Here is a 20,247-nt window from a genome sequence, read left to right as displayed (position 1 = left end):
GGTAATAAGATGCGATTTTAATAGCATTCCATTCCCATCCTGCTCTCCAAACTGAAATTTCCAACAGCATAGGAAAGGCTAGAGGTTTTTTTTTCTAGTTACTATAGTAATATAGTGAAACAGTTTGATCACTTGTGAGCTGAAGAATACTAACTTTTAATATTTCTTTTTAGTAACTTGCTATTTCGTCAGGCTATTCCTGAAGAATGTGCAATTACCATGTCAGTGTTACTGTTAACTGTAACCTATGTTATGAAGTGCTTGTGCCACTCGCTGTTGATCCCCGATATTATGCTTGTGCTCTGTGTCACATAACCATGTCCAGGCCTGCTCTGTGCTTTGCCTCTTCTTGTCCTGTTCCTTTCTGGAGTGTTGGACCTGTGGTCTCTGCTGTAGCCACAGGGAGAGGGTGGAGGCAGCCTGTCTTCCTTTTAATTACCAGTGTTCTTGTTTTCCCTTCGTCATGGGCTGCAGAAGGGTAAACCAGCTGTTTGAGTGCTATTTTACTTTATTTTTGTCAGGGCAGAACCATCAATACTCCCAAGTTACTGGAGACCAAGTCGGTGTTGTAGATTTCAGGATGTCATGAAGCCTGCAGTTCCCTAATAAGCTGAGATTAAATGCAGAGCTGGGGTCAAAGATCCTTCATTTCATAAATCTTTGATTCCCCTCTTTAAGAAGATAATAGGGTATTTCAGTGAAAGTGTTATGTGTTCTTTTTTTTAATTATTATAATGAGATTCAATTATGAGTTCATCAGTCACTGGTGTAGATGTTTGCGGTATGTGTCCTGCTATTAGATTCTTATTTTAAACCAGTGCCAAATCCTATAAAACAATGCTATATCTTCTAGGACAACTCAAAAATTGCACTCAGAAAAGCCCTGTGTTTTTGCAAGCTGCATGAATTATTTTTAATGTACAAATTATCTTCATTTTGTAGTTCAACTTTAAACTTGTGGGTTTATGCCTGTCTTGTTATCACATGAAGACTAGGGAGCTATGGCTAAACAATTTTGGGTGATTATTTTTCCAGCTTGCTCCAGTTAATTTTTTTTTTCCTTGCATTTTTTCCCATGTCATGAAGTCACAGCAAAAGTGATCAAGTTTCAATGCAAGAATGAGATGCACATGACAGTGTAAAGGAGAGCATACGACTGCCTAATACAACAAGCTGTAACAAGTGGACAGTAGCAAGAAGTTATAGAAATACAAATATTACCAGGGATGTTTTTTCAATCCTTGTATTGTTGAGGCTATTTGTCTTTAGTGTTGAGGCTGGGTTTTATTCTTTTTAGGCAACAGGAGCTTCCCACTGGTAGGAAAATAGGCGACAAAGATCACTGTAAAATTATGCTGTCATTCTAGTCATGAAGTGTACAGTCATCTTCCTTCATGAGAAGTGACACTATGACCAAATTCACTGCCTGACCCCTCCAACTAAAGGTGGCATGCACTCTCAACTATGGATATTAAGTTAATAGAAAAACAAAAATGGTATATGGTGATGCAGATGTTTTAATCCCAGTGTTTTATGTGGCTTCAAGCTCATACTTCATCTGCTCTTTTTCAAGACAGGAACTGTAGTTACAATGTTATTCTTTTAATTTCTAATCTTTATATTTCCTGGCCTTCCAGTAGAAGAGGCAAAGTGTTCTAGAATCTCATGCATCTCTTGGGAACTTTTTTCATAGAGTTGCTATGTGGAAAAGAGATTGAAGACCTTCCCCCAAATTTGATTGCTATAACTTCATTTTTGCAAGACTGTGTTCTGGTGTATTTCATTGAAGCTATTTTGGTTTTGAATTGTGCTTGTGATGTTATGTACAGCAGTACTAAACAACAAGTACTAAACAGAACACAAGTGTTAGCTGGCCTATGTTAGGTAAAGCGTTTGGAGTGTATCTTGGTTAGATATGGTTTCAGTTTCAATGTCTGTAGTATTTTTAATCTAGATTGCGATTCTACAAGCTCGGAGTTGTTGGAAATCACATTTCAGAGGATTGTGGGCTGGGAATTACCTATCTTCTTTACTTAAGGAAAAAAAAAAAAAGTGAATCTTGCCACCTTTGCAAAAGTTAGCCTCTGCAAAATCCCTGACTTCTTTCTTTAGCAGCTTTTGTGCTAGGGACATGGCTAGCATATATGAGCTAAGGCAAACTGTAAAGTTGTATCAACAGATTCCACCATTCAAATACCTAATTAATTAATATGAGTAAGCTGCTTTAGTAATTACTATCTTTTTATTGTTTTGAAAGCGCCAACTACAAATTCCTGCTTTAGCCAAGAACATCTGAGGTGTAGCTGGCTTGTTTTCAAAAGCAGGACATTTCAAGTTTTATATGTAAATTGAGGAACAAAGTTAATAAAAGAAGCCTGGCAACCCTACAAAATAGGAGGATATTGAATTTCAAATTTCTGCTGACTCAGAAATACTCAAAACACCTTTTTCTACAACCAGCCCTGGGACAAAACTGTTACTCAGCCAAAGCAGGAAGCTCTTCTGGGCTATAAATGGCAGGAACTGTCCAAATACCTCAGTCCCTTTTTCCTCTGCCAGATCCTTGGAAGTCTGGGCTTGATGTTGCAGCTACCACTGTGGGTGAAGGGTTAAGATACAAAACAGTGGCTATGGCTAGAGGCGAAAGGGAGGAACAGTTCTCAGAAGCAGTAATTGCTATTTTCTGTATGTCTGATCCTCTTGTGGTAGCAGAGCAAGGAGTTTATCTTTCAAGAGCTTTTCCCTCCATCTTGGTATTGGTCCTTCATTTTTTAGGATGAAATTAAAATTTTCAGTGCAGTAAAGAAACCTTCTCTGCCATTTTCCATATGCTACTTTTTTCCAATAAAGCTAATGCCTTTAGTGGCTTGGACAAGTTTTTTCAGCAGGGCTGGAATTTCACAGTAGCTGCAACACTTGTCTGTAGCTTGCTGTTTGCTCTAGTCAGTGTTAAAAATCATTTTTAGAGAAGGCAAATTAAGGCACACAAACTCCCTGACAATTCCCTATTTAAGTTTCTATAAGCTGAACTGTCCTGTAACAAGTGCTCAGGTGCAGAGACAAATGATGGAAGAGATCTAGATTTTAGGCAGCACGAAGACTCATTTAGGTTGCAATAATAGCATGGAATTGATAACTTTTGCCTAGCCTGTCACAAACAGAAAGACATCCATAAAGTTGTGTAACAGGAAAATGGAATACATCTTAAACTATATTTTTTTAAATAAATAAGAAAAAAGTTTTAACTGGTATGTAAGACTCACTGTTAGTTTTCTTACGATTTCTAAATAGAGCAATGCATTTTGTGTTAAATATGTTACACCAGTCTTTTTCTCGGTCCGTATGAATGATGAAAAGGTAAATTCTTAGCACATTTAAGACAATAAAGTATTTAACATCAATCAAGATTCAATACAGCCTCAGCACTTCCACTATTATCCTTTTGGAGGATTTTATTGCTTGAAAGTAATATTCTGGGCTGACTTCGTGGTTTATGAGTTCTTCACTGGAGAATACTTGTCTCTTGCTGCGTCTTAATTGATTTTTATTGATGTGACATTTCTTTCTTTTTACTAGAGATATTAAAATAATTGTATTTTAGAAATTCTGTTTTCATTTTTTTTCTTTTAAAGATAGAAGCAGAACAGATCTAGTATGGGGACAAAGTTGTAATTCAGTTATGAAATGTATTGCATGTTGATGGAGCCTAACACTGTTGCTTTAAGTTTGCAACAGTGTAATGTTACTGCCTTTGTTAGTTTGTCCAAACTATTAACCTGTATTTTATTGTAGAAGTAGAGCCATTTGAACTTCATCCTGACACCTAAAGCACATTACTTTACAAGTCTGTCTTATCCTTAGAAGAAGGAGATGAAGGATTCGTTTTCGAGCGTAAAGAAGTTCAGTTGAGTAGCTGGCAGTGCTGTTCATGTATGGCATACAGAGAGTCTTTACTTAGAAGAAATCATTAAAATAATCTATAAATCTAGGTAGGAGAATCTCAGGGTCACGTCCACAACCATACTACTCTGCCTTAGCTGAATTATATTTTTTAGAATTTCCTTCTCAGAGCTGAGCTGCTTATGCAGCAGTGAGGTATTTGGGGAATTTCAGTACTAGTGCTGACAGGATCTGTTGTCGAACTGGTACAAGTTGGTCCAAACAATAAATTTTAAAGTGATAATAGCAAGTAATTGTGGATAACTAGGAAGAGAACAGGAACCCTTCAGTTTATTACTGTTCAGGTTATGTACTTGTTACTTTTTGGGGTTTTTTTTGGTAAGTTTTTATGCAAATGAAACTTTAACGCAAGATTGTGAAAGCTGGTTTGTGTTTATAATCAAAATTAATTCAACCACAAACCAATGTTTATTTCTGGTTGAAGAAAATCGGTATGTAAAGGTTAGGTTATGATTTCAGAACAGAAACAATGCAGAATGAGTGGTATGACTAAAGAAATGGTTTAAATATTGAAGGCTCAAAGAAATAATATTAAAAGAATATCAGTCTGTAAGCAGAACTGCCTGTAGTTCTGCATAAATTGAATTAATATTTTATTCCTTGATGGAGTTACTAAAGGTCAACCAAGTATATTTCTACCAGTGTAATGAGTATAGAATTCAGAATACTGATTTCCGAAAGAATGTACAGAGTGTGTACAGCTTTTTAGAAGGTGCTTGCAGTCAGATATTTAAAAAATCATTACTGGAAAAAACATTTTTCTTTAGCTGTATACCGGAAGTGTTTAGATGTCTTAAATTTTTAGCTCACTAGTTTATAGTTAAGAAAACTGTTTTGACAAGGCCACTACTATATGCTTAAGTCCAGAGTGATAGGGCTGACCCTATTAAGTGATCATAGTTTTCTGCAGTCTGGTGATTAACAGGCTTTGAACTTTCCTGGCTTTCTTAATCCCTTTTAATCATTTAAACCTATTATTTTTTTTACTTCAATTTCAAAAGCCCTTTAAATCTGTCTTACAATATTAATAGCTGATTAAAGTCCTGATTTCCAACCATATTATCAGTGGGAAGTCTATCTTATTACACTGAATATTTTAGAAAAATCTATTTAGGAAAATGTTGATTAAGGGGCGGGGGGGGGAAATCCCAAAGAAGAAACACCAGAACTATACCTAGAAATGTTTATATTTAAATTAGTGATCATATCCATGCAAGAAATTGGGGAAACAAAATGCTTCTAACTTATGACATCAATAACTGTATTTCTTTTTTCTTTTAGGTTTCAGGACTGTAATTTTAATTTAATTCTGTGTTGAAATTTAAATCCATCTTTCATTTTAATAATAAGTATTGTGGTAAAAAAATCTTTCTGCTAATATTTTTGGGATCCCTTTCACCCAGAAATTCCAAGTTTTTTTCTGAAAAACAGAGGTTTGTATAGGATATGATGCAGCCAAATAAGACTCCAGTCATACTAATACACAAGAACTGGGTACTAATAACTGGGTAAAAACGAAAACACCAGAAATTCCTCCATGGGTTCTCCAAGATGGTCCTTCGTTTTCTCAGCCCTGACATTTCTTTTCCAGTAGCAGTGTTCTAAGGTCTGGAATTTTTTTATAAATGAAATGGCCAAGATCTGTGCTTGGAGTTGCACTCAAACTTTTCCTTAAGCAGATGCTTTTGTGTTGTTAAGCAGTGTAATTCTCTGCCAGGACAATGCTACATGTTCTTTCCCTAGCTGGACTTGATTCTTTGTCATTGATAACTATGAAGTAATTTATTTTCAGCAGTCTTCAGACAGAAGCATCTTAACCTTCTATTGCTATTTTCTCATTACCACTAGTGTGTGCTTTACTCCTACCTGCATTTCTTCTTCCTAAGCTAAATGTTTTAGCTACATGCTTTTCTGTTTAAGAATATGAAGGGATTAAATAATTAGTAAGGCTGACTGCTCACTCTGTTGGTTTCGCTCCTTGTTTGTTTGTTTGCTCTTTCCTGTTTCTATATTGAAGTAGTTCATTGATGTCTTCAATATTTGACATAAGTTGGAAGCTCAGGTTGAGTTAGTTGCAGATCATGACGCCTGGTTTCTTCCCTCTCCAAGTTACTACTCTCTGGGATGCCTTTACCCCTGCCCATATTTTTATTCTTTTTATTTACCTACTTGGCTCTGCATCTGTCTGTAATTTCAAATTACTGTGTTTGAATGGGTTCGTCTCATTGTCTGCTAGAATGTTGTGTTGTCACTACATGCCCTTGCCAGTCTGCTTTCATCTATGGATTTCATCAGTAGCTACTGTACCTAACTCTAGATCACTCAAAAATGTGTGGCATGGTGTTCGGTCTAGCGCTGATCCGTGTTGAAGTCAATCTGAGATGTGCATTCTCTCACAGCCCTAATACTTTCCTAATGGAATGTCTGAAAAGTCTTTTAGGCAGTTTCCTCTTTTGTTGGTATAAGTGGACTATTGCAAAACTTAGATTTTTCTGGAAGCAGGCTTTCTTTGGGATCATATTGCTATCATACAATCCCTCTTTAATCCTTCAGTTTTTCAAGGAAGAGATTCTGGACTTGCATTTTATATTTGGCAACAAAGCAGCATTTACTCAGTAAGGAAATTTTCTAAAATTGTCTAACCTTTATAAAGTCATCCTAGAGTAACAATGAATGATGATCAGCTGTCATTAAAACCAGATATTAATGTAGAAGGGGTTCCTGTTTTGCTGTCATTTGAGGCCAAGAAAGAATGCAAAAAGGTAGGGGAGACCAGCTGCTCTCTTACGGAATAGGAGAGAGGCTAAAGGGGAGAGATTTTGAGGGAATGGGGAGTTGTGGTACCTTTCAGATGGTGAAGCTGGGAGACTATAGCAAAGCAACAGAGGAATTTATGGAAAAAATGAAAAAGTAAATATATCAAATTGGCGGAATAAAAACAGTGCAAGGCAGGCAAGAGACCGAGACTTTCAGGATATGAATGAAAGCCCTTTACTGTTGGTTTGGTGTTTTTTTGTTGTTTTTTTTTTTTTTAATGGGGGGGGGGGAAAGATGTCTTAAAACAAATATTTGGACTAGGGTGCATGTATGTGCCAGTTACACAAAACTTTAATTTTGGTTTAGCTGATTGCATCTGGTCCATGATGAATTTGGCTGCTGAATTTATACACAAGGTATGGTCTGGGTTGTGGTTTTTTTTGTTTTCATGTTGATTTAGAAAGTGCATAGCCCCCAGAATCTGGCTTAGCAAGCTTAAAGTAATGATCCAAACAAATAAAAGTCATGGTACTTACACTCCATATTTGTGTGCTTGAAAAAGACTACTAGGCTACTCAGAAGAGTAAGGCTACATTAGACTTAACTGGAATTTCTAAGCAACTGTAGCCTTGTCAAAAATGCAGAAATACTGCCTTGCTTTAAGTAGTATTTTACTCTTGTAGGAAAAGCAGTTCACTTATTGCCTTTTGACCTATGTATATAGATCAAGTCAGAAGAAATTGAGTTAGCAGTTATGGCAGCATTACTCAATCTGTCTGATAAATTGCAGATAGAAGCTGAGAAACAGGCTGACCTTCTATACCCATCCCCCATAAATCTGATGTGTTAGAAATATCTTGGGAGCTTTTCCTTGGGTTTGCTGTGTGCATTGGTCTGTAAATGCTCATGAGGATGCACTGTCATAGCAGGTTCACATACAGTTGTGTTTCTGACCTGAAAGATCTTGTGGGATGTGTTAACTGCGTTTGGTAGAAAGTAGTCAATACAGCCTGAAAAAGAACATGTGGGCACCAGTGTCCCACAAGCTGGTTGTCCTAGTTTTTACAAGATTAATAATTAAGAAAAACCAACAGAAAAAGGACTGCATTTCTTTTTTTAGAACAGTGAAAGTAGCCTTAACATCACCTGAAAGTTGAAGCGACATCATTGCTGAATCATTCTTATGGAAACTTCTTTAGATTAATCTGAAATACAAGATGACTATACTGCAGTCCTTAAGGTTTCTTAACGGCTTTGAAAATTTATGAAGAAATGCTTCTGCAGAGCTCTGTCTTAAAAGGTCTTTTCTTTTATTGATGAAGTGTAGCCTAGTATAGCATAAATTCTACTTGTCTTGTCCAGTTAATACAACCAACATGCTTTAGGTCTCTGACAGAAATCACCCTCTGTTCCTTTTTTTGATGACTTTTCTGCAGAGTTCAAAGAACATGTTGGAAGTCCTACCCTTTCATACATTCCATTTTTAATCAATCTGGGAAATACTTAAAACAGTAACTGCAGCAAAGCGTGTCAAGTACAATAAGCTTATGGAATAGCAAAGCCCAAGTGCATTTAAAGGGGAGCAAGGTTTGCACTGTGGCAAAAAGTTTGTATTGATTTGTGTATCAAACAAGGCAGAGGAATGTCTGCAGATATATGTTTAGAGCTTCCTAGGTTGTTTTACTGTCACAACTTTGTATTACTGAAACAGTTTTAATCTTTTTTTTTGTGCTGACTACTCGCATTGATGGTTAATGCAAAAAAATTCTTTTATCTCTAGCATCTTGTTCCTTCACAAGTATTCTTGAAAATATTGATGAAAATATTACTCTGATATGTGTGCAGTTTTTTGTACCTCTTTGTTTCTGTGTAGTCTGCATAATGGAGATTTTGTCTTGGCTATTCTGGCCCAAGCAGCAGTGTATATGTCTGTGCTGATTTTTAGTTTAATGTATGTGCAATTTTTAGCTATTGTTTCTACATAAGTTTTTGCTTAGGTTGGTGGATTCAAGTCAGAAATTTTGAAAGGTGAATTAATTTTGAAGCTATGAAAATATTGCCATTTTTAAAACATGTTTGCTCATCACCAGTTTTTATTTTGGGCTTTAGGACAGGTGAGTTCTACAAGCTTTTGAGGAAACTCTCGTTCATAGAGCAGATCTGAACTTGATATTAATTTGGAGTTTTTCACCAGTACATTCTTAGCGTAGGCTGTATTTTCTTTTTAATTTGGTTAAGGCTTTGTAAAATTGGGTTCTGCCTGAAGGGAACTGTGCCTTATGGCTGTTTGTTACATTAAAAGCATTATTGTGAAAATGCTGACTACAGTCCAAACACATTAATTTTCATGCTCTCTCATATTAGGAGCTGGGAAATAAAAGTGTTGAGTTGTAGGATTACCATTTCAGAAGGATATTTAAAATGTATTGCATAAGTCAGAGCTGAACTTGCAGGTTCTAGTATACTTAAAAAATGAAAAGCAGACATTTAATAAAAATGTTACATTTCTGCAAAAACCAAAATTGAGATGATAAACTTGTAGGTGAATGCTAGGGAAGTCATATACATGTAAGAGGAGAAGAGTATGCTACCTTCATCGGGGTTTTTTTGTAGCACTGTAACCAAATAGAACATGTTGGTCAGAGTTGTATGTCAAGCTGTTACACACAGTAAAACTCTTCCAAGTGGTCTTGGCATTTTTTTGATAGAGTATATTTAGCTGTACGTACAGCCAAATTTCCTTAACACTGTTCTGACTGTGTATAATATCTGTCCTCAGAATGCCTGCAACAATCTTTTAGTCTGGGTCTGTGCTACTTTGTTTTCAGGCTTGTGGAAAGGAAAAATATTTAAGATTAATGTAGTTGTGAATTTATAATTAATGTTTTAGGGGGCTAAGTTTGATATTATGTATGTATCTGCATGTACATAAAATTTGGTTCTGGAAACATAATTAGGAAGGAAGAAACTAACATGAAGTTCAGATCTGAGTTCTGATAGAGTTATTGGTTACAGTAAACAAATGAGGAAAAAAGAGGGGTTCAGGATAGCTTTGTCTTTGGAAGTTGAAAATGTCCTGGATAATTAAAATTCAGTATTTCAAGATTTTTCTCATTGAAATATATCCTGTTTGTTAATGTTCTGAAGTTATGGAGTTAGGAACTAATGGGAGGCATTCAAATGACCTTGCTCAGTAGGCTAATTTAGACATTCTGTATCACTACGCCCCATTGTTGTGAAAGGACAGAGACTGCTTTTCCAGAGTGTGAATTGAAGTTGGGTCTTTGTTTCTTGATGAAACCTAGGGGGCTTAGCTTGCTCATTTGTCCTGGTAAGTTAAATGCCTAAACATGCCTTTTTGTAACCAGGTTGGAAAGAATACTGTTTAAAAAAAATTATCTCTACACTGAAAAGAGTAGTGTAAAGCACTGTGAAACTTCTCATTTAAACTGGATTAGGGGATGGATGGTAGAATAATGATCTTTGTTAGCACCTATCTACAGCTACCTCACTTGAGCTTTGATCAGAATAGGGTATGTTGGAATGACTATGACATCTAGAGGTTATGTCATGTTGATGACATCTAGAGGTTAGACCAAGATGTTGTGGCATAAGAAATTCTGTAATGAACTGAGTGTGGGGAGAAAGCTGCTGTCTTCCAAAAGTGGAATTTTTACCCAAGGTACAATCAGCCTATTTGACTGTCAGAAGCCATCAGCTGTGATGCTTAGAGGCTGGGATGTGTGTATCTGGGCAGGCAGCTGCACCAGTTTGGTGGAAATATGCAGCTGTGTGGTGTGATAATAGCTGCAGTTGGGGCACTTTTTCTGTCCATCTTCATGACTGTGTGCAGCTGCCATTTTGAAGGGGGTGGCTGGAACACTGGCTACTCTTCCAGCAGATTAAATGTCTGAAGGACATATCAAAGTGTTTAAATGTATCATTTTTGAAATGTACTACAGTTTGTTTTGACACTTACCTATACAATCTTTCTGTAGACCCTTGCATGTTTTTATTCTTAGGCCCCTTTTTTGAAACAGGATCTTGAGCAGTGATGAAGAGACTGTTAAGACTTTGAAACTGTATCACAGTTTGGTACTGGATAGTTGAAAAGAATAATCATTATTTAATGTTCTAGGATGTTTTGAACTTTGAATTTCACAGGGCAGAAAATAGAAAAAAGTGAAGTTGTGGTCCCTTCAGTTCCTTTGCTCACTTTCATAGCATATTTGCTTCTCTTCTACTTACTAGTTTAATGCTAGGTATGTCAACGTATAATACATGTACAATATGTTGTTCTGGTTGCTTAGATTGTTTTAAATGTCCTTATTTAAAATTTTTTGACTGCATATCTTTAACTTCAATTTTGTATTTAGTATCCTTGGCTCCTAAAATGTTTTTTTAGGGAAACTCTCCCGAATCTAACCTTCATCAGTTAGGAAGAGCCAAGTGGTGCTTATCAATCTTGCCTACGAAACACATGTTGGGAAATATTATGTAAGCTGGTCACTGTGCTAGTTGCACATTTAAATTTAATAAATACTTCAGCAGCTGTGTATGAAATATAATATGCATCCTGTCCTAATGTATAAAGTACTAATAAAAGTTTGAACTCTACAAGCCTGTTCCTTTATGGGAAATTTCCTTTGACAAGTTGCTATCAAAGCAATATCTTTAGGGGTCAAGGAAGAATATTTGAAAAATGCCATATTCATGGTGAAGGAAGGGGGGTGTGGTGAAAAAAATGGGGTAGGCTAAGGTTCACCAAAGGAACCATTCTGCAAACCTTGGGGTAGCAACTGTGTGCCTCCCGCACCCCTCTGTGGTATGTCAGTAACATACCCTAGGCAAAAATCACACATCTGTTAAACAGCATTCCCATTATGTTACATGGTTTCTGTTGTAGCTGATTTACTAGTCTGAGTAAGTAGTGAAGGGTTTTATTTGTTGTTTTTCCTCTAAATAACTGTGGGGGTTAAATTGTGGTTTTAAAAAAAAAAGTGAAGAAACAAGGAATCTGGAAGCTTTAAAAAGCTCAAGTATAGATATTATTTCTGTATCATCAGCAGATAAAATCGTATTCGATTCTAGCTGAAGTAGTCTGATTTCTGGTCAGAGGAAAAGCATGCAGTGTTATTTTTAGTGAAGAATGGTGGTGACTTTATGTGGGTATATTTTTTAATGGGCAAAATTATCTCCATTTACAAAATGGATTGCGTATTAGCCAAGGGTATATCTGTCTGACAGGCAGATCCTTTTAACAGATGACCTGATTTCATTTTAAGTATGATTGCAAGTTGCATAAGAAGAGTTAGTGTCCTTTGACTTCTGAAAGATGTTCCTTTTAGAATTTCCTGGTAGCTCTTTGCTTTTTCTCTGATACGTAAGTATTTTCTATCAATAAAATGCTTATTAAGACATGACAAATTGAGATATTGGGGAGGTGTAGCAGCATTATGAAGAGACTGGTATCGGGCTAGTCCCTTTTTCATTAAAGAAAGAGCCTGATACTGTTCACTACAGAAAACATTGATTTGGAGGTAAATGTAAGATCACAACAGTTAAAATTTGTGGCTTAAAGACTGATAGTATGGTAAACTATAAAGAAGACTTGGCAATTAAACCAAGTGACCTGAATCTGTTATTGAACAGTGTGTTACAGTATAGTCCGCTTCCTGTAAGAGTCAAATGTGAACCCTGCGTTTAGAAAGAGAATGTGGATGGACCCCACTGTATCCTGATTAGAAGTGACTACATGAAGGGTTTAGCAGCAAAGTGGATAAATGGATGCAAGTCAGCGTGATACTATGGCAAATAACCTAAGGCAGTCTCTGCATATGTAAACAAGAAAAATAGGTCAGTCAGTCGGTGTCTTGTATGTTTGAGTGCAGCATTAGTGAGCTTGAGAATATGTCCGGGGTTGATACTGCATTTTAAATGGATGCTGAAAAATCAAGTTTCAGAGAGTATCATCAGAAAATGCTATAAGGAATAGAGAACATACACTTTATCTGTTTATATGAAACAAAAATCAATTTGCAAGATAGCTTGATTGTAGTTGGCTGGTGACCAGAATCTTTCCTCAAGAGGAGTAATCTATGGTTCTGCAGTTGACTGGAGCAAGGAACAAAACAGAGGGCAAAGGGACAGTGGGAACCTTCTGCAGTGTGAGCAGTTAGCTGTTTGGAGAATTATCAAATGGACACTTGACTTTTAGCTGCTTGCATTATGTATGACTGTCTTACAAAACAATCAATCAAAAAAACCCGAAACAAAAACAAAAAACCAACCCAAAAAACCAAACCCCGCAGAAAACCATAGCAGTTAGATTTGTGGAATATTTTGAGATGGCAAAAGATTTTGCTCTGAGGCAGAACAAAAGCGAGGTCACTTCTTAAAGGTTTTCCAAAGTGAGTGACAGTGCAGCCTGCAGCATGACTAGTAGTAGCCTGTGCTGGGGGAGACTGGGTTCCTTTTTCCCTCTGATTCAGACAGTGTAGGCAGCCTATTCTGTTAAGTTGCCTATTAGGTTGAGGTAGCAAAGAAAGTTTCTCTCAAGCTCTTGCTTTCATCAGAGGTTGCCTGTATGGACTGCAGAAATTTTCCTGAATAGCCTGTTGTTAAAGTATATTTTTTTTCTATAAAATATTTTTGGTATTGATTATAATAGTTTTATCTGGTACAGGAGGAAACACTACAGCTGGTTTTAGTGTTCACGTTGTCTGTATTCCTGTAATGTTGTGTCAGATCCAAATTATAAGATCAACGTACAGTTTATGGTATGAAGTATGATGATTTTGGATATATAGTAAACCAAAGTATCTGATATAGTTTGAAGCTGTGATATAAAGCAAAAGTTTTGTGTGATGTTAACTTTAATAAACACGTAAAAAATTTTTTTGAAAACTTTACTGTCTTTGTAATACCTGAGGTACCTGAATCAAGAAATATTACATAGTTTAACAATATGCCAGTTTGAAACTAGAAAACTACATTTTATGGGTATATTCTCAAAGGACTAACTGCTTTATGTTTTGTGGTTTTTTTTCCCAAGGTATGGGCTGAAGCCAAACGACCAAATTTTGGCAGAGGAGAAGCACAAAGAACTGTAAGCTCTTTTATGGTGATATACATGCATGTTACATGTATTTACTTTTCTATGTACATACATATCTTATTATTAAAGACCTGAAGCTAAAATTTTGTGTTTTCATAAATAGCTTCTGCTCTTCAATATTGTCTGCTGTAAATTACACAACTTGTCTGAAAACTAATTGTTTAAAAAAAAAAATTAAAAGTTTTTTCCTTGATTTGTTTTAAAAATTCTTTTCTTAACTGCAGTTGGTACACATGCAATTTAAATGTCTCGGTGTTCATCCTAGTTGGTTTTATGTATGACAGTGGTTACACTGACAGCTAGTGCCTGCCTGCAGTATGTCTGTGTGTAAGTGAAATGTTTGTTTATATCTGGCAGAAATGAAGAAGATGATTTTTTTTTTTTTTTTCAGGTTCAGTGTTGACTCATTATTTTAATTTGCGTACTCGTGTGATATCATGGCCATTCCCACCTTCACAAATTCACATCAACACAGTTGGGCTGTGGTGTGGAATGTAGCCAAGAGTCACCAGTGTCCTGTCAGTTATATTGAAATATGGCTTGTTTTGGCTAATCTGATTTTGTAGTCTAAAAACTCTTGTTCCTGGGGAAAAAGTATTCTTTTGTCTTGCAGGAGAAGTAGCCATGGGAAGCTTAATCAAACGTTGCAATAACAGCATATTCAATTATTTTGCTCCTTCATTAAAGATGTGACCAAACCAAAGAATCTTGAAGTTCAGATTTATTCCGATTTTTAGATAGTCTTCCATGGTCAGGCAAAATAACATTTATTTTTTTTTTATTTTGGCACACCATGTACTAGAAATACAAAAGCTCTACAACTGAGTTGAAAGCAAATACTGGGTACTGTGCATAAGCATGTGTATATATATTTGGAAAATGCAAAGTAAAAAGACTGGTAGGCATTGTCTGCATATTATCTAGATACGGGGGAGGGAGATTGAGTTAGTATGCCTGGTTTTGAAGCCTTTCTGGGGTTTTTTGTTGTTGTTGGTTTTGTGGTTTTTTTTTTTTCTTTTCCCCCAGTTATGGTAGCTTTTAAAGCAGATACTGAAATTTTCCCAGTTACTGACTTTTGAACTGTATACATGTTTTGAAAGTGGAGGGGACTTAGAGCTTGGTATGCTTTCTGTGATGACCTATTAGTTCAATCAAGAGTTACTATATTAAATAGGTGAAAAGTACTCACTAAATAAAAGATGGCACAATTGGAACATTCCTGCTTTTGTATGTGTAAGCATACAGGTTACATAAAGGCAATACTGTAATACTTTTTATTTCAGAATTTAGTTTAAAAATTCTCTTGTTCTTAAAGCTCTTCATTAAGTGAAGTAATTGTCTCTTTTATTACTGCTGTTTTTAATTACTGCACATTAATACCACTGGCTGAAGAGCTATACTCAGTGCATGAACTCCAGTTTTCTTCTTGCCTCATTCACTCACTGTTCTCTATGAGCTGCCTGAAAAACGATCTGTGTGAATGTCGTCTTTGCCATCCCTGAAATCTGTATTATGTAACTGCTTTTTTTTGAAGATAGGTAGTTGGTATGAAAGACTGTAGAAAATGCTTCACTTGTCAGCCCTTACATAATTTTATTCAGTGTCTTCTCCGTGATGACTAGAGGAATATTTATGTAAAAGTCGTATTTCTGAGTAAGGTACAGATTTTTAGGATTACTTTCACATTTCTTCCTTTCAGGATAGAGAGTGTGGGGTATTTGGTCCCTTTTGTGTGCATCTGCATGCTTAGATATAAGAAAAACACCTTTTTTTTTTCCTTTTCTATTTTAAACTTTCAGTGCTTGCACATGATTGTCTGTATTCATTATTACACTAGCATTATTTTGCATTATTTCATAGTATCCCTAAAACACTTAAGCAGCTTATCCATGTGTAAGATCAGGTAACTGTTTCAGATGAATTAATATCTATAGCTGTGAGGTTTTCCCATGTTAAAAGTTTGGATATTTCTCAGTAAGGACATAGATTTCAAACAGTAAAAATGTGTTCTGGTAACGAAGATTTAATTCCTTTGGAAAAAGAGTTATTTGCTAAAAGCCTTAGTGATTAAATTACTAGCCAAATAAAATTTTTGTGTTCTTTCAGAGGAGGGAAAAAGACATTTAACTTACATTTGAACATCGTGGTAATGTACCTGTGACATTAAAACTGCTTGAGCTTCAGGCAAAAGACAGGCAACAGCAGTTGCCTTTGATTGGTAGATAAGACTGGTTTTATGTAGAGCACTATCTCTAATAACAGAGTACTTGTGGACAGCATAATTATGATTAACCCATTAAATGTGTTAGATCATTTAAAAAGATATAAGCTAGAAGTATTAAAATTACTAGCATGTTGAGGGGCTAAATACAAGTTAAATGACATACAGGTCTGTGTTTTGGACAGTACAAGTTACGCTGTGTACACAAGCTGTATTTGCACAATAGATACTGATTAAACTGAACCTTTTGATGTGAGGTATTTCATTTGAAGTAGTTTAAACATACTAAAATCATGTTTGAGCTCTTTATTAGGTATGTTGCATATTACTTAATTGCATATTAGTTACTGTTATGTTTACAGCATAGTCACTTCTTAAACAGAGGGTTAAACTGCTTTGATTAAATAAAGAAAATTCAGTAAAACTGAAGTTTTACATGAATCAGTTGCAACAAACCTTTCTTTGTTTTTTTGTTGTTACCACTACAGTAGATCTTAAGATGATTTATATGCTGTTGGTTATAATGAAAGAGTTTGAACATGCTTTTGCCATTGACCTTGGCATCTTGAATGTTGCTGGATACTTGACTGGGGAAAAACTCTTGTAAGTCAGTGTCATGTTGTTTCAGGAGAGATCTTTGGAACTTTTCTAATATGCTGTGTTGTCTTCTTCTCAGACCATGTTAACTGTACGGTACAGAACAGATTAAATAGTGTTGAACCTCAGAGCACTTTCAGTCCTTCAAGCTAAATTATCTGATTTAATTTATAGATGAGTTGTTAGATACTTAACTATCCTTCTCTGATATTTAGATAGGCTTTCGTATTTAAAAAAAGTGCCAGTTCTAGGGAATGGTGCAAGACAACTTACCACTAGGGTAATTGTTGCTGATTTGTTTATAAACTTATTCTTAGGTTCAGTGCCCTTATAACTAAGGTGTTCTTCTGAACCTGTCCTAATGTTTTTAAGTCAAATACAAACAAAGTTAGGCTGTACGTGTTTGTGTTCAGTGCCAAAATCCCCCTGCTTAAAATATTTTATCTTCCAGTCTTTGAAATGTCAGCAGCTTTTATATTGACTTACCTAGTAATGAAGACCTTTTTTGGCATTCTTCCTCTAATAGTATCACAAGGATTTCTCTGACTGTCAGATGTCCTTCAGTTTCTTAAAGATCACTTCTATGTAGCTGTTCTTCATAAAAATCTAAATTCTGTTCAATAATGAATGCCTTATCTCCAAAGGTAATTAGGCCAGCTACACCCTGACTTGGCTTGATCCTGTTGTCTTTGAATCTTAGTTATCTGGAGAGATAAGTACAGTCACTAAGACAGACTGGAGTTGGTTTACAGGCATGGTATCGTACTTCTATTTTAAGAGCTAAGGTATGAAAGATCACCTTTTTTTTTTTCTTTCCTCCCTGCTTCCAATTCACTTTGACTGTAGCAGCCTTTTAAAATTGTGTCTTTTCATTAGTGTACATTTTTTTTATCTTAAAGGAATTTGTTATCCCTAAAGTTGTAAGTTGGTGCATATATACATTCTTTTCAGAATTCAGATGGAAATATCTAGCCCCGCCCCCCTCAGTCAATTCCTGAATGCACACAAGGTGGAGGGTTACTGTCCTGCAGCTCAGCCAGGAAGTGGAATGTGTGGAGGCTCCTTAGCCTGCTTCTATGTAAAATTAGCAGATTAGTTCAAACCATTTTAACTGATGATCAAGGCAAGCATGCCAATGTCATAGTGAATCAGATGAGCAATCGTATTTGTTTTCACTGGTGAGTTTGTTATTCTGCAGTGAGAATAACAAAGATGGGGGAACAGTAGTATTTTCCATTTGCACGGGTGTTTTACAAAGTAAGCATGCATTTGTGGCTGAAGAGATGTGCTGGAGATGTTTCCCACCTCCCTTAACCCAACTAACCCCCTGTGACTTTGAAGAGAGGAGAAAAAAAAGAGTTCTGTCCTGGAAGACTGCTGAGGAAACTTGGACATAAAAGGTTGGTGAGGCCTTAATGATCCATATGTTTTTCTCCTTCTGAGAATAATAAATAAATATAAACTGAGAAAAATGGAAGTATTTCTCCTGACCGTTTGTATAGTCCTTTTACAAGAATTGCTCCTATTTTTTAATTCTCAGAATTGGACTGAATGACTTTGAAGGTCATATTAACCAAGTATAGACTTCTTTGTGTGTGCATGCATGTGTTATTGCCTAGGCTGTTTGTTGGTTTTGTTTTTTTTTTTACTATGGTTCCACATCAAAAGTTTTTGAGGAGAATAAATTCAAGCTAGCTGCAACAAGTGATGGAGTGTGACCTAAGTTGTCTTGATATTAAAGTAGAAACACTTAATTTGTTTACCTAATACCCAATACAGAGTCCATTTTCACTGTGTAGAGTAGTGTTGGCAGAGGTGTTGTGGTTTTTTTAGTTATATTCTCTTTTACTAAAATATGGGCTGTAGCAAAATCTTGGTAGCTTGACTAGCTTGTATGAATAGGTGACTGAAATATATTCATTGCGAGTCTTAAAAGCATTGTTTGGAGCTTAGTGGTACCACTGAGTCTGTAAGCAATACTTCAGGACACTTGTTTTAATACAGCTTTGACTGCTGGTTGTACAACTTTATAAACTGTTTTGTTTAAGCAGTTTTGGCCATGATGGAACGCTTAACTTTCAAAAAAAGTTAGTTGAAGGAGAAAGTAGGAAATGTGGCAGCTATTTTGTGCCCCAGAGCCACCTCTGCTTCCATAAAATATCTTTTTACAGAGATAAAGGCCATGAAGTGAGAAAGAGGAAGAAGATAAATCTAAGCTTCCTTTCTCTTCAGTCAGCTGTTTGATGTATTGCAGTCAGAAGGGAGGGCGGATGTGTTGGTCCGCTGGAAGTTTGCTGATAGGAATTTGTTCAGGTATTTCATTCTTAGTTGCATACTTGCTATATGAATACTTTTTCATAGTGAAACTGAACAAGGGAGTGAGGGACTCTTAAGTTTGAGAACAGCTATTTGGGTGACTGATGCAGTTTTGAATTATCTGTACCATCTGGATTTTTGTGTGTGTGTTCTAGTTTTGCTTAGCCAAGGTGTGTGTAAGTGAGTATTGGAAGGGTGAATCTTGGGAGCATAGTAGGCCTGTTTCGGGATTACAGATGGCCTATATGATCCTTTGGAAAGAGTAGAGAAATTTACAGTAGGGGTTTAGAAGTAGTCTGGGTATGTTAAAAGCTAGAGTGAAAAGAATTTGAACATCTTCATGGGAATGTTGTAGTGGAGTTTCCTTGTATTTGGGGGGGTTACCATGTGTAAATCACTATAGCAGTACTTAAGTGCAAAAGCTAAGGGACTCAACCCCAGACCTGTTTACTATGCAACCATGCCTGATGGCTCAACATGGAGTGAGAGAGATGTGAATGCTGGGGCCATAAAGAGATGCAACTGTCTAATGCTGTTGGAAACAACCAAGCTTCAGTATTTTGTGCCACTAGAGGGTGTAGCTTATGTTCAGTAACTTTCAAAAATCTTTCCGTATACTTTGCTTTTAGGATTTGGTGTCCTGTTGGTGTGTAGTCTCTCTAAAATACCTTTGTTTTTTATTCACCTGTTACCCCCCAAACCTAAAAAAGAGGGTAGAAAATTCTTTTGGGGTAAAGAGATACTAAAATATCAGAAATACAAAGCTTTAAATCTTTTGTTGCTGTGCTCGACATGCTGACAACGTAGATGATTTGTATGGTTGGGGTGATGCATGAACCTGTCACAGATGTCTGTCAAAGTTGTTGAGTTACTTTATATAATATTCATCACTTGTAATTACATTTGAGTGGATTAGATGATATGAAATGTGATTTGACAATGAAGTAATGTGGAAAACTGTTATGGCAATAACAAGGTGCCCAGCTTTATGAAAAAGCTTAACAATTGTCATCTATACACAACTTTTTTTTTTTAGATTTCCTCCTCATTTTTTTAGATCAAGCTATCATACTGGCCTGTTTCCTGGTGTAGAGGTTTGTATAAAAACTTCAATAAAAATGTCTACTGTGGAATCGATACTCATTTTTACAAAATCTAATATTTTCAGAATTGCTACAAATCGAAACTTCTAAGCTACTCTTTTTAATGAATAAATAGTAATTTAGAATAATCAGTCTCTTAAATTGCTACCTTCTCCAAAAGCAAATATAAATTCTGT

General features: G+C 36.0%; 1 protein-coding gene across 4 annotated transcripts in view; it reads left to right on the top strand.

Annotated features, from left to right (window-relative positions):
- ADK (adenosine kinase) overlaps positions 1-20,247 on the top strand; it is a 298,735-nt gene that overhangs the window by 22,877 nt on the left and 255,611 nt on the right. For 3 of the 4 annotated variants that reach the window (XM_052799045.1, XM_052799042.1, XM_052799043.1), the window contains exon 3: positions 13,772-13,825. The exons of the other annotated variant lie outside the window; for it this stretch is intronic. In XM_052799045.1, coding sequence (XP_052655005.1) covers positions 13,772-13,825 — 54 coding nt within the window. The remainder of the gene's footprint in view (positions 1-13,771; positions 13,826-20,247) is intronic. 4 annotated transcript variants of the gene reach the window in all.

The sequence above is a fragment of the Harpia harpyja genome, chromosome 10 (assembly GCF_026419915.1).
Source record: "Harpia harpyja isolate bHarHar1 chromosome 10, bHarHar1 primary haplotype, whole genome shotgun sequence".
NCBI classification, from domain to species: domain Eukaryota; kingdom Metazoa; phylum Chordata; class Aves; order Accipitriformes; family Accipitridae; genus Harpia; species Harpia harpyja.
Note: the sequence above shows the minus strand (reverse complement) of the source record. Positions and strands in the feature narration are given on the sequence as shown.